Below are 14,133 nucleotides of genomic sequence, written 5' to 3'. Positions count from 1 at the left end.
TACACTGCTAAGTAGAGAGAATGTGAGTGGTTGTGTGTGTGGATGTACACACATCCTGTGTGTACTTGTGAAATTCAAGGACTATGGCCTGATTTAGAACCTGGAACACGAGCATGGTAGATGGTAGCCTCTTGCACAGACAGGGCGAAGTGCATCGCTTCTTTCCGATATTGCTATGTGGAAACGAAGTGTGCTCCTTGGTTTTCTGAGGGGGTCGCCAGCCTCACTGGACAGAGGTTTTGACTTTCTGGGCTCCATCAGTTAGTCAGCCTGGGTTGGGCGGGGGGCCTATAGGAAAGGAGATCGAAAACCTGATAGTGTTGGAAAGAGTTTGATAAAAGGTTTTGTGTGGAAGGGTGATGAGAAAATATCATTTTCTAGTTAAAAGTATTTTCCTATCAAAATTAGTGTCTCCTCTCAGTTATCTGGACTTGGCTTAACAGAAGCACACAGTGGAATGTAAAAATGTTTGACTTGAAAATGATTTCTGTATGTTGTGATGGGATTGGAGTCCAGGGAACAGAACTAATTGCCTTTCTGAGTCTTTTGTTGTAATGGTCGAGAATATACACAGCAAAACCTGCACCAATTCAACGGTTGCTACGGGTACAGATTAGTCACCTTGATGATGTTCAAGTTGTGTAGCTGGTCTCACCCTCTCTGAGTCACTCCTCCATTAGCATCAACTTTTGCTCCCCAAATTTCTAGCTGCTCTTACCTGAATCTTTCCATTCAGAGTAAGTTGAAACAAATGTCCACCGCTAAGCACACGCTTTCTAGACAGTGAGTGTGGGTTAGCATCCCAGCCTGGACCATGGCGTCTGGCACAGATAACCCTGCTGTGGACACTCGGTAGCTGGTGTTGTACTACTGCTGCAGCCACTGGGTGTGGTCAGGGCTTGTGGTCTCTAGACAGTTGGCCTCTGTTCTCACTGGGGCCCCCTTGTGGTTGGGGGGATGGTGACTAGATGCTGACCTTGTCTGGAAAAGAACAAGAAGGTAGAAAACGTTAGTTAGCTATGTTTGGCAGGAAATAATAGTTGTGTACACATACATGTTCCTGTGTACACCTATGTACTTGTATGCACAAATAGGAACCTGAACACACATGGACAGGTTTTAGGTGGGTGGAAAGCTACTGCTGCTTCCTGGAGAGTTCTGGGGAATTAGTAGGGGAAAGGGGAGCCAGTGCCAGAAACGTCCTCTGATGTCTGGATGTCCTCAGGGAGGTGCTTGTGACCATGCAGATCTTTAGAAACAATCAGGACGCCTGCTGCCAAAGCATGATCTTTCCCTGACCATGCCAAGTCCCCATTCCTCTCCCAGGAAGGAAAGGAAAGCCAAGGTTCTTAAAAAGCCAGGTAAGCTAAGGTGTGCTGTGCAGGGGCATTGGAATGCTGCAGTGGAGAGGAAACATGCCATCGATTAGAATGACTTCTTACTCTTCAGTGTAAAACCGCTATATGGTAAGTGTTTGGAATATTGGATTTGGTTGGGAGCCCATCTGTCTACTGACAGCTACTTGTCTTCATTTCTATCCCAGGGATGATGGGAAAGAGGCACTCAAATTCTACACAGATCCTTCGTACTTCTTTGATCTTTGGAGGGAGAAGATGGTGCAGGATACCAAGGATATCATGAAAGAGAAGAGAAAGCACAGGGTGAGGGGAAGGGGCGTCTGTTCTGCACATCAGTAGGCACGATTGTGGAGGGGAATAAAAAGGAAGCCAGTCTCGTGTGAAGTAATCCTTCCGAGTGGCTGCTTGCCTGGATGCCAGGTGAAACTCGCAAAAAAAATCATGTCCACACTAAGATGAAAGTATAAATCACACAAAAATGTGTTTGTTCTCCTCCTGCCCCGCCCCCAGTACCATTAACAATTGAGTATATTCAGGCGGAGGTTTAGAAATTGACTTTTCTAGTCACCATGTATTTCTCTTGCAATTTGCACCTGGCTCTGCTGGACACTTGAGCTAGATTGGGCCCTTCCCCGCCAGTTCTGTTCATTCTTCAAAGATCGGTCGGAGGCTTGGCAGTGTTGGGTTGGCAATGGGCGGCTTACATTTTTGCTCCTGGGTGGGGGGGAGATGCCAAGTTTCTGGAGGTCGGCTTCTCCCTTCAGACCTCCAGCAGTGTGTGCACGTATGTGACCTACCAGCACAACCTCGTAATCCCATTAGCATGGCTACCGGGAGGCCCGAGAGACCGCCAGGGGCTAGTGCAGCTGCACATGCTGAAAAATTCATTGTTGTTTTCTTTTTTTAAAATTAACTATTTCCTTCTATCAGCCACAGATATCTGTAGCTGTCGTTGCTTCTCATCTTTCTTGACTGAACTTTGTGGCAGAGCAAATAACAGCTCACTGTTGACTACGTTCCTAAAACTCTGAGCTGTTCAAAAGCGTGAATGTGCTCCCTAGCGTGGTGGGACTTCCTGTAGCGCCGAGCCTGAGACTCAGCAAATGTTGCTCACAGGCTGGGAGTCAGTGGTATCCGCGGTCTCTCTCCACACCCAGCAGTTGTTGAAATGTGTTGTCTGGGCAAAATCATCTCCTGGGTGTATGTCCACGAAGATGGGTAGGATTTTCATGAGAAACTTTGGAAAGAGTTTATAAAAGCATTTCTGTACCTTTTCCTTGTAGAAAGAGAAGAAGGATAATCCAAATCGAGGGAACGTGAACCCACGTAAAATCAAGACGCGGAAGGAAGAGTGGGAGAAGATGAAGATGGGACAAGAATTTGTGGAGCCCAAAGAAAAGCTGGGGCCTTCTGGGTAAGTGATGCTTTTGTACTCTTGCTCCCAGTGCTTAAAGGGGCCGGAGGCGTGGGGGCAGGTCTTACAGCCTGTCATGATGCCTTTCACACCCCTCCAGTTTGGCTGTGTGACTTAAATCAATACCACTATTAATCAGCTACTTTTAAAGTACATCCGTCTGGTGCTTGCAAACTGCTAAATAAATCAAGATACTCAGCAGTTTAAATGTGGTGACTGAGATGGTCTTGAAAAGACAGCCATGGCTTCTCGTACCCATAATTATTCTGCCAGATACCTGTATGTCTGAGCCTCAGAGGAAAAACTAGAAGAACAGTGGTCTGGGGACCCTTTGCCTCGAGAGCATTGCTTGAAAGCCATGCTTAAGAGCCAGGCCGGTTGGGGGGTGGAGGGCGGAGGGGAGAACCAGACAGGTCATGGGTGCACATCACGAAAGCAACTTTTCAGTCAGCCTGTGTCAGTCTCAGGAGAAAGGCTCGCCAAGGGACTGAATGAGACCTCAGAGGGAGTGTGGGAAAGGGCTCTCCGGCAGTATTAAAGCTGTTTGCCTGTGGGGAGAAAGAGTAGATGTCAGTCTGACCCCATTTCCCAATACCAAATTACACCAACAGTTAAAGGGCGGGGGGTGGGGGGAGATCTTAAAACCTGGGTTTGATGCTTATCCTGGTGTCCAACCCATGTGACATTCAAAGCCAAGTCACCACAACTGCTTGGCATGAATGTTGCCCTGATTTCCCCTGAAATGCATTGCCTCCTGGCCGGCAGAGAGCCTGCCCGTCCCTGCTGGGCTCTAGGAGTGACGAAAGGACGGTTGAGTTGGTCCTGATTTTAGGGTAGCTCTTCCAAGAAAACCTTGACACTTCTGACACTTGTTCTTGGATTCAGATATTTGTCTTAAAGAGTGAGGACGAAATTTAAAAAAAAAAAAGGAGTGATGAAGGTGGTGAGAAGAGAAAAGGAAGCTTTCTCTCCCCAGGGAGATCAGCTCTGCGGGACCGTCACTGCCTTCTTCACCTGCCAGGACAAGGGCCATTTTGTTTACGGCTCCCATCGTGCTCAGACAGGCATTTTGTCATAGGTTCAGTTACTCCAAGGTCATAAGCTAGCATGTCCAGGATGCCAACTATGATGTGTTTATTTTCTAGAGGAGTGGGGTGGGAAAGATGAGGGCGTCACCCCCATTCTCCTGTTCAGGAGGCTGGAGGCTTGGGGCTGGTCTCACTCGGACATGCTGTTGGTGAACTTTTAGAGAAATGCCCTAAGCCTGCGGGGGCCAGGCGGGGGGGTTTCCGACATTGGAGCAGCATTTGGTTCACTTAGTCCCTTCCAACTCGGTTCCCCCTGGGCCTCTCTTAGACTAGTTCTTCAGAAAAGGTTGAGGTGAAGCAGAGCGGGCCAGACTTTTCTAGCTGACACTTAAATGTATTTTTGCTTGTTTGGAAGGTAGCTGTTCACCCAGTGCAACTTCACCCAAGGCCCAGTGCTTGGAGGGGCAGGTTTCCAGGAGACATGCCCAAGCACTCTACTTTAATCTGCAGCTCGTTGTGACCTGGCTGAGTAACCAGGTCTAACTACCGCCCGGCAGCCTGCATTTATTTGCCCTCCTCGTGGTTGCGCAATCAAATGCCTCCTTGGCCTTTGAGCGCTCCAGAGGCTTGCCGACCTCAAAACCTGCCTGAGCACCAATCACATGTGTGCTGCTCACCAGCCTGTGGGGCTTGGCTTTACTCTTTGCCACAAGACAGACTGGGATTTAGGTGTAGGCTGCACAGAACATTCTGGAGAGAATTTAAAAGAACTTCTGTGTTTGAAAGAGCCAACCCTGAGAAAGAAACAGCCTGGTGTTGATCATCTGGATTGAATCCCATCACTATCACAATCAGCCGAACCGGCTGTCGAACCATAGAACATTGAAAGCACATACAGTTCAGGAGAGCAAAGAATGCATGCTTTCAGCGAGTTGTTTTGTTTTCCTTTTTTCTTCCTAATAGTTTTTGTATCAAATGCTTTTCTGTGGTATCTTAAAAATAAAAGAGTGTACAACTTGGGCTCTTTTCATGAGTCTCCACATTGGATTTGTTGTCAGGTACCCCCCCAGCCTGGTGTACCAGAATGGCAGCATCGGCTCTGTTGAAAACGTGGATGCAGGCAGCTACCCACCGCCACCACCACAGTCAGACTCCGCTTCTCCCCCTTCTCCCTCCTTCTCGGAGGACAACTTGCCTCCGCCACCAGCAGAGTTCAGGTAAATAGTAGTACCTCCTCTCCCCGCTCTAGGTGGCTTAGACATTCTCAAGAACAATATAAGAATTTGAAATCTAGGCTAGAACTGACAAAATAAATTAAGGTAAGTTTGTTTAGAAACTAGAAATCATTTATATCAGCCATGCGGGATGTGCCAGGCATTATGCTGAGCACTGTCTATGTTATACTTGACACAGCAGCCCTCTTGAGGTGACGTTCGGTGCCCTTATCTTGGTTCCAACTCATAGTAACCCTGTACTCGCGTGGTTCTTGTGGTGGGGCGATCGTTGCAGCCCTGCACCGGTCCATCTTGCCAAGGGCCTTCCTCTTTTTATCCTCCCCGCTACTGTACCTTCTCCAGGGACTGGTCTCTGCTGGGAACGTGTCCAGAGTACATGAGACGAAGTCTCACCATCCTCGCCTCTAAGGAGCACTCTGCTGCACTTCTTCCCAGGCAGACTTGTTCGTTTGGCCGTCCAAGGTGCTGTAGCGTGTGCTTTCCCAGCCCCGTCGTTTAGACGCATTGAGGCTTCGGCTTCGGTCTTCCTTGCTTGGTGTCCAACTTTCTTATGCACATGAGGTGATTGAAAGTACCATGACTTGGGTCGGGCGCACCTCAGTCCTCAAAGTAATCTTGCTTTTCCACATTTAAAGAGGTCTGGTGCAGCCAGTTCACCCAGTGCAAGGCGTCTTTTGATCTTTGCACTGCTGCTTCCATGAGCATTGATTGTGGATCCAAGTGAGACAAAATCCTGGACAACCTCCATCTTTTCTCCATCTGTCGTGGTTACCTATTGATCCAGTTGTGAGGATTTCGGTCTTCCTTACACTAGGTTGTAAGCCAGACTGAAGGCTGGCTGCAGTCCTTGACCGTCATCGGCAAGTGTTTCAAGTCCTCCTCACTTTCAGCAAGCACGCACAAGTTAATGTAAGCCTCACTCTGATCCGGATGCCACGTTCTCTCCCTTTATCCCGCTTCTCTGATTTTTGTGCTCAGCATCTATATTAACTCAGTATGCCCATTCACACCTGCTTCTTGCTCCATGACAGGTTTCCCATGAGCACAATGAAGTGTCCTGGGAGTCCTGCGCATCTCAGAACTGCCCATAGTTTGTTAGGGTCCACACAACTGAATGCTTTTGCAGAGTTAATAAAATACAAGTAAACATCTTTCTGGTATTACCCACTTTGAGCCAGGATCCACCTGACATCAGCGATGATAGCCATTGTTCCACGTCCATTTTGGAATCTGGCTTGACTTGCTGGTAGCTCCTTGTCAATGTATTGCTGCAGCTGTTGTTGATTGATTTTCAGCAACATTTTACTTGCATGTGGTAGCAATAATATTGTACTATAATTTGAATTCTGTTGGGCCACCTTTCTTTGGATTGGGTGCAAATATGGATCTCTTCTTGTCAATTGACCAACCATCTCTCTTCCAAATTTCCTGGCATAATGAGTAAGTGCTTCCATAGATTTGTTGAAACATACCAGTGAGTAGTCTATCAATTCCTGGAGCCTTGTTAATACCTTCAGTGCAGCTTGAACTTCTTCAGTCAGTACCATTGGCTCTTGCTCATCTTGTGCCTCTTGAAGTGGCTGGATGCCGGCGGCATCTGTTTGGTTCAGGGACTCTGTGTGTTCTGTGCAGCTTCTTTTGGTGCTTTCTGCATCATTCAGTATTTCGCCCAGAGAATCTTCAACATCAAAACTCAGGGCTTGGGTTTTTCTTTCATCCTTTAGTGTAAGATATGCTGAACATGGTCTTCCTTTTTGACTTTCTACCTTCGCACCTTATCGACTGTCTATCAAACCGAACTAGCTTTGTCTTCTCAAACTCTCCTCTGAAATGATCTTCTCAGCTCATTCACTTCATTTCTTCCCTTGGCCTTAGCTACTCTCTGATTAAGAGCCAAGTTTCAGTTTTCGACATCCACTATGATCTTTATTTTCCTTCTTCATGGCCTGTTGCTTGCTTTATGCATGGTGTTCGTGATGTCCTCTTGCAGCTCCCTGGGTCTTCTGTCACTATGCTCAGTGCTCTCGAGGTGTGGCTGCTGTTCTCCCCTAAGGTTACACAGCCAGCATGAGCCAGGACCATGACTAGAAAGCAAGCCTGTGTTGCTAACCACTGGCTCTTCTGCCCTCCTGAACTGAGCTACCTACTTACCTTACTTTGTTTAGTTAGCTTTAACCAAACTTGAAGTGATAAAGCCTGCTGCCCATGAAAGATTTAGCAGACACCTTGTGCGGTACCTAGGGCTCTAGCAGACAGCCACCTTTCTCCTATTGCCCCTGGCTCTGTCCACTGCCAGGTAGCATCTCCAGAACAAAAGGAGGCTGCTGAAGTGTCACCTGCCCGTTGTCTGTAGGGTCAGCAGCCCTGGCAGAGACGGGGGCAGGGTAGCTGATGTGCCTGCAGACTGCCCAGGCCCCACTGTTGGCCTCATGGTTCTTTTTTGTCCCGTTCCGGTGTCTGACCAGTGAGAGCTGTGAAAGGGTGGTAGGCTTTGCTCTTTGGCTGCTGTTTAATTAGAGGCTGATTATGTTGAGAACCCGCATCCCTTCCCACCCCAACTCCCCCAGTCCTTGGCTGTGACTGGAGAGTCTATGAAAATCCCGAGATGGATACTGTGCTGAGTGGCTGTTGGTACAACAGGTGGAGAAACAACCCCTCGGGCTCTTAGGTGGTCTGAGACCTTGCAGCTGCAGGTGGGCATATCTGATCCTCTCGCCCACTGGGTCAGGAGTGTGGTGAACCTGCTCCGTTCCCCTCTTCACAGAGCCTCAGGTTGAGACCCATTTCTCAGCCTCTTCCACACAAACTGAAGGTGCGCCCTCCACCTGCCTTCCCGAACTCAGAGGAGAGTTTGCACCTTCACAGCCTGGAGAGCAGTGTCTTACTCCAGTGTGCGTCCTCACGTGAAACGGCCACCCACGGGTAGAAGGGCCACTGAGGGGAGGGCTTATCAGAGTGAGTACCTGCCTTGGATAACCAAGCGGAGATTGCAGCAAGCCTTGACCTGACCAGGAAGTCCCAGGTCTGTACCTTCCAGGCAGCTTCTCTTCAGTTTCTGCCAATGGAGAGTTCGTTACCTTACTGGGTTGTCTATTCAGACAGTGGCCAGCTTTTTCTTTTTGTTAGAACCAGAGAGAAGTGGGATAGCCACGCGCGCGCACACACCCAACATCCCAGGTCGCGCTGAGTCTGTCCCAGACCACGGCAGCAAAGCCAGTGTCAGCCACAAAGCAGGTCACGGCAATATTGGGTTTTCCCGTTATCATAAAAGCTGTGTACACTGTATTGTCGCCTGTTGTGTAGGTCAGCAGCATCCCCAAGTACGCACTGTGAGTGCGACGTGCCGCGAGGAGTGTTGGTGAGCGCTCTGGTGTCCTCCTCTGGCGAGCACAACCCAGGACAGCGCTGTGCAGCCACCCGAGTGGGGGGTTGCATCCTTGTAGTAATGGAGGGTCTTTTTCTCTTTGTGTTTCAGTTACTCCGCAGACAACCAGAGGGGGTCTGGCTTGACTGGACCTAAAAGATCCAGTGTGGTTAGCCCAAGCCACCCACCCCCGGCTCCGCCCCTGGGTTCTCCCTCAGGCCCCAAGCCTGGGTTTGCCCCTCCCCCTGCTCCTCCCCCTCCCCCTCCAATGACTAGTGTGCCGCCCCCGCCCCCACCCGTAGGATTCGGGCCTCCAGGGACCTCACCACCACCTTCACCCCCATCTTTCCCACCTCACCCTGATTTTGCTGCTCCTCCACCTCCTCCCCCACCTCCAGCAGCTGACTACCCAACTTTACCACCTCCTCCCTTGTCCCAGCCCACAGGAGGCGCCCCTCCACCTCCCCCACCCCCACCTCCCCCCGGACTCCCTCCTCCACCTTTCAGTGGTGCCGATGGCCAACCTGCCATGCCACCACCACCTCCTCCGGACGCCACCAAGGCCAAGTCCTCCTTACCACCGGTGAGCGACGCTCGTAGCGACCTGCTTTCAGCCATCCGTCAAGGTAAATCCTGAAGTGTTTCAGGACCACTGGGCCTTGTCTCTGCAGCTGGGGTGACTGACCAGTGGGGGGCGGGGGGGGCTCTTGGACCTTCCCAGAGAGCAGCTTTTATTGAGAGGGAAGAGATGCAGACACCAGTCCTTCGATTGCCCTGAAGAAAGGCTTTACCCTGGGTGGGTGGGGGTAGACATTTGAAATTCTTTCCACCTTGATTTTAAGTTAAAGAGTTCTAACCTTGGGATCTTTGAATTCTGTGAGATTGGATGCTCTGTGGGTAAGTGACATTTTTTTTTTTTAAGGCAGATGCACCAGGTTCTCTAAAGAGCTCTGGGCTCCAGGAGGAAACCCAGATTCAACGTCCTGGGGGTACTTCTCTAGCAGGCTTTCTCCTCACCGTCAGGGGCCATGGCTGGTCCTACAGGGTTAGCGTTTGTTTCTATGTATGGCTCTGTAAGGGACTTCGAGTCCAGAAGAGACCATGTAGACAGCTGGCTCCTGGACAGACTGAGTGCCTGCTGGATGGGCTGTGGTGGTCACCTGCTAGACACACCCTTAGGAGGAAGCCTTTTAGCACAGGGACCACCTCTTTCACACTGCCTCCTTTCTCTGTCCTTTCCAAAGCTCCTCCCATCGCTTGCCACTCCCCCTCATCCATCCTGGAGGGATTTTGAGGCTGAGGACACACCTGCTCAACCCTTTTCCTCCCTCCCCCCCCCCCCTCCAGGCTTTCAGCTGCGCAGGGTTGAGGAGCAGCGGGAACAGGAGAAGCGGGATGTCGTTGGGAACGACGTGGCCACCATCTTGTCTCGACGCATTGCTGTTGAGTACAGCGACTCGGAGGACGACTCCTCTGAGTTTGATGAGGACGACTGGTCAGATTAGTGCGCCTTGCTGCCGCCACCGCTTTCCTCTGTGCTCCACCCACGGGCCACACAAGGGAAGAGAGGAGGAGGAGTTCCAAGGGGCCAAAGCCTTCCCCCAACAACCAAAGATGTATCCAAGTGCTTCCTCCAAATCCGCTTGTCCTTCTCCACCCCTCGAGCTGGGCCGGGGCCTCCTGAGGTTGAGTAGCTGTTTCCTCTTCCCTTCAGCTGCCCTGTTGAAGGGAAGCAAACCTCAAAGCAGAGCCCTTCGATTGGCTTGAAGCTAGAGACGACGCCTTCCCCTAAAGGGCAATTTCCAGACTGGTCTTCTTCCACAGCCCTGGCCCTCGGCTGCTCTCAGGACGGCAGCCTTCTTCCAGCCCTCCAGCAGTATGAGTGCCCTGGGCAGAGAGGGCAGAGCAGGCTGCAGGCCCCAGCCACCTCCTTCCACCTCTTCCAGCTGCCTTCCACCATGCCACCTCTCTATGCCTCAGATGCCTTTTCTCCGGGGGAGGTGTCTAGCCTCTAAAGAATGTCTCACCCCCTCCCCCAGCCCAGAAATGATGCCTTCCTGAAGACATTGTTCAGGGTGCCCCCTGTCAACTTCCCATCTGGGAACTGTGGGGTTTCTGGATGCCGTAAGTGCCTCGCTTCCCTCCCTCCGCAGGCCCCCCTCCCCAGGTGCTTTCAGGTACCACAGCCCAGCTCTACCCTCTAATACTGGTGACCAAACCAGCCCTGACACACAGGGATCCAGCCTCGGCCTGCCTTCGGGAACCAAGCTTTGAGACTCAGCAATGTAGCACTGGAAGATGGCGGGACTTCCTGGTCACTTCCACCGACAGATACGAAGGCCTGGAGATGGGAAGTGACCTGCTCAAGGTCATACAGTTGGATGGTGACAGAGCTAGAGCCCAGAGGCCTGCCTCCAACTTGCCTGTGCTTTCTGGGACCAAATTGTGGGCACCTGCTGGATGCTGGACAGAGCTGTCTTGGCTCGGTGGGGCTCCAGACCTCACCATAGGCTGGGGGTCCCTGCAGCCAAGCTTAGGGCCTGTGCCTGCCCTGCCACTGCTGCTCAGACTCTCAGAGCCTCTCCTGTCATTCTCTGCTGGCCCCAGCTCCTCTCCCTCCCCAGCCACCCACATGGCCTTGGGAACTGCCCTTCTGGGAACCCCAGATGTAGTGAAGGAAGGAAGGGGGAGGTGCATTGACAGGTGCTGTTTTCAATTCCTCTGCAATGCTCTCTCTGATTCCCCAATTTCACCATAGGCTCCTCCATCTGTAGAGACTTCAGCCCCTAAGGTGGCAGCCATTGCAGAGACCTGCCTGGGGCGCTGGCAGCCAGGAGGGAGGAGGGCGGGAAGGCAGCTGACCTCTGCGCCTTGCTCCCAGCTCCCCTTCTCAAGTGCACACGGTGGCCCTCCTTCCCTCCCTTTCCAGCGTGGACACAGGTGCTACCACCCAGGAGAGACTGAGCAGTGCCGGCTGACAGCACGGCTGCTGCTCCACTGCCCTGACCGCTGTGCAGCCCCTGCTGCAGAAATCTGCTGCTCCAGCTCTCTGAGCCCTGAAACAAAGAGACGGGGCTCTGTCTCTCCTGCACAGCAAATGGTTGTCATCATTGCCAAAGCCCTCGTAAACCCCTTCGGCTGGAGGAAAGAGAGTAATCACGGCCGCGGCATGGCGGCGAGGCCCCTGCTGAATGCGGCCTTCCCTCTGCTTTTGTTCCTGAACTTGGGTGTGGGGACTACGCCTGTAGGTGCCAGCTTGCCCTCCTGCTGTGGCTCTCCAGAGTGTACTCCCACCCATCACCCACCCCCAGATCAGGTGTCTTTGGCACAAGGCTGCTCATGTGCCCCCACAAACACACAAGCTGGGGCTACTTGCTCCCCAGCCCTGGCATGGTGGCTGGAGGCGCTCCCCTCTGGCTGCCGCCCAGTGGTGACAGAAAAAGGCCTAAGGAGGGCACCGAGTCTCCCAAATAGGAGCCCTGGGGTCTGGCCAGACTGGGGTTTGGGCCTAATGGCTTTGACTAAATTACCCCATCCCCCTCTCCTTTCCGGAAAAAGGCAGCCAGCGCCACTTTCTATCATTCTGAGCTGACCTTGAAGGGGGTGGTGTTGGCCTGCGTATGGAATGGGCAGCAGCCACAGTGGAGAGAGGGAGGCTGGGGGCAGGAGGGGCTGGGGAGGGGGGCGCGCCGCCTGCGAAGGTGGGATTAGATCATTAGCTCGGTGACCTCCCAGGGTTCCGATGTGCTGTGTTCTCCTCCTGCAGCTGGTTTGGTAATGATCTGCAAGTCCCGGAGAGCAACAGCACAGCTCTGCCTGACGCGCTCATTAAAATCCATGCAGCCAAGCTCGGTGCTTTGTAGCAGGCGGCCATGCCGAGCCGGCTCAGCTCGGGGGCTGGGACCCAGTCAGCCAAGAGGCCCTCTGGGCTCTACTTATGCATATGTGCACCAAAAAACACAGCCTTTTAAACCCAGAGCCCTTTAAGATGAGAAAAGACCCAATGCAGCTAATTGTGTTTGTAGAATCCTATAATCGTAGAATGCAAAGTTTAGTGATTATTTAAATTGGGCCCGTGCTGGTGACAGTATGAAACAATGGCCCATAAAGAACCTTTGGAGCTGAAGCCAAGAAGCCGCCTCCCTTCCTGGTCTGCCAGCCCCGGGGACCTGCCCCATTCCTGTGGCCCAGGGGCCCCTGGTCCACTCTGCAGTCTCAGAAGTGACTTGTGGCTTCCCTTGGGTCTCCAGATGAGTACATTCCAAAGGCACAGCCAGGAGGAGGGGCGGGCTCAGCATTGCTGGAAGCCCTAAGCAGCTGGCCCACCCCAGAAGCTCTCCTCAGCGGAAGCTCCAGTGCCCCGAGAAACGACCCTGGTCAATGTCACTGCTGAGCTCAGGCACTGTTGTCCGGGCTGAGGTGAAATCCCACTGTGGCGCCGGCCCGCCACTCCGCAGTGCCAGCCTGGACACAGGTCTCTGGCTTTGGTGACGCACTTAGCATTCCCACCGTGTCCCAGCCTGGCTCTCAGCTCTCAGACTGCCTCCCAGCCAGGGGGACTTTTACTCCGAGGTCAGGCTTCCTGGGTGGGCATCAAGCTTGGTGCTGGGGTCCAGAAAAGCTAGGGAACAATCATTACTGTATTAACTTTATTCAGCTCATTTACTTGAGAAACTTACTGATTTTTACTTTGCTGTCTGGAGTGATGTACGGGTAGGGGCGTGAGCTGTCATGCTCCCAAAGTGCCTTGTTCTCTCTGGAATCAGCATACTTATCAGGACCATCTGATGATGCCCCATGGAGTGTAGGGAGTGGGCACAAATGCAGTGGGCTACAGCCTGAAAGCGCCCCGTACCTACTGCCTGTCCCCTCCTCTCGCCTGTCCCCAGGCCTCTAGAAGCACCCCCAACTCTCCCAAAAGCCTGTGGCTCTGAGCCTGCGAGTTTCCTGGCAGGCTCGTGGTATACTGTGTTTGTACCCAAATGTTCTTAAGGTCCCATGTAACTGTTCTCTATGTCTACATGAATACCTAAATGCCAACGTTTTAAATAATTTGATAAAACCTTTTTAGCCACTTGGCCACTTGCGGTGTCTTATGTTCAGTGGGAGAAACACCGGCATGGCGGCAGGGTCATCCTTGGTGGTCACAGGTGGTGACCAGGACGTGGGTCCAAGGTAGGCTGGTGGGGCTGGAGATGAAAGTCGTTGGGCTTAGGGAGAGGTGGGGAGGCCTGGAGCCCCAGACCCACGGCACTGCCTTAGGGTCCACGGGGTTGGGGCGGGGGTGTCCTGACGTGCTGCTGGTGACTCCTTAGATCACACAGGAGAGGGACACAGGCTGAATGCTGATGCTGCCTCCCAACATCTGGCTGCCTCTCAGACCCAAGCAACTTACCTTAAATAGAACGACTTGCAATGGAATCCGGAAAACATTTACACTGTTGCAAGCCCCTCGCCTAGGGAAGGCCAAGGGGCTGGGTTTACATCCTGACCTGAAAAAAATGGCCTACCCAGGAAGCAGCGGTTGTTCCGAGCACAGCTGTTGCGGGTAACTGCCCCTCGGGGTAATTTATGAACAGACACCCAGTTCCGGGCGGAGCAGACACAGTGGGGTGGCCCTCAGGAGAGGGGTGGGAGCAGGGTTGGTGACTGCTGGTCACGCCTGCTGTTCAGAGTCACCCACTGGCGTCCCAGGAGAAGGGGCAGAAGTTTTGAATTGTCAGCAACTGCTGCG

The 14,133-nt window shown here is 52.4% G+C and overlaps 1 protein-coding gene across 2 annotated transcripts in view; it reads left to right on the top strand.

Annotated features, from left to right (window-relative positions):
- WASF2 (WASP family member 2) overlaps positions 1 to 13,477 on the top strand; it is a 90,201-nt gene extending 76,724 nt beyond the window's left edge. For both annotated transcript variants that reach the window (XM_075552981.1, XM_075552988.1), the window contains exons 5-9: positions 1,544 to 1,661; positions 2,642 to 2,772; positions 4,859 to 5,017; positions 8,511 to 9,025; positions 9,747 to 13,477. In XM_075552981.1, coding sequence (XP_075409096.1) covers positions 1,544 to 1,661; positions 2,642 to 2,772; positions 4,859 to 5,017; positions 8,511 to 9,025; positions 9,747 to 9,904 — 1,081 coding nt within the window. In that variant the 3' untranslated portion in view covers positions 9,905 to 13,477. The remainder of the gene's footprint in view (positions 1 to 1,543; positions 1,662 to 2,641; positions 2,773 to 4,858; positions 5,018 to 8,510; positions 9,026 to 9,746) is intronic.
- The last annotated feature ends 656 nt before the right edge of the window (positions 13,478 to 14,133 follow it).

The sequence above is a fragment of the Tenrec ecaudatus genome, chromosome 1 (assembly GCF_050624435.1).
Source record: "Tenrec ecaudatus isolate mTenEca1 chromosome 1, mTenEca1.hap1, whole genome shotgun sequence".
NCBI classification, from domain to species: Eukaryota; Metazoa; Chordata; class Mammalia; order Afrosoricida; family Tenrecidae; genus Tenrec; species Tenrec ecaudatus.
This window is presented reverse-complemented; position numbering and strand designations above follow the sequence as displayed.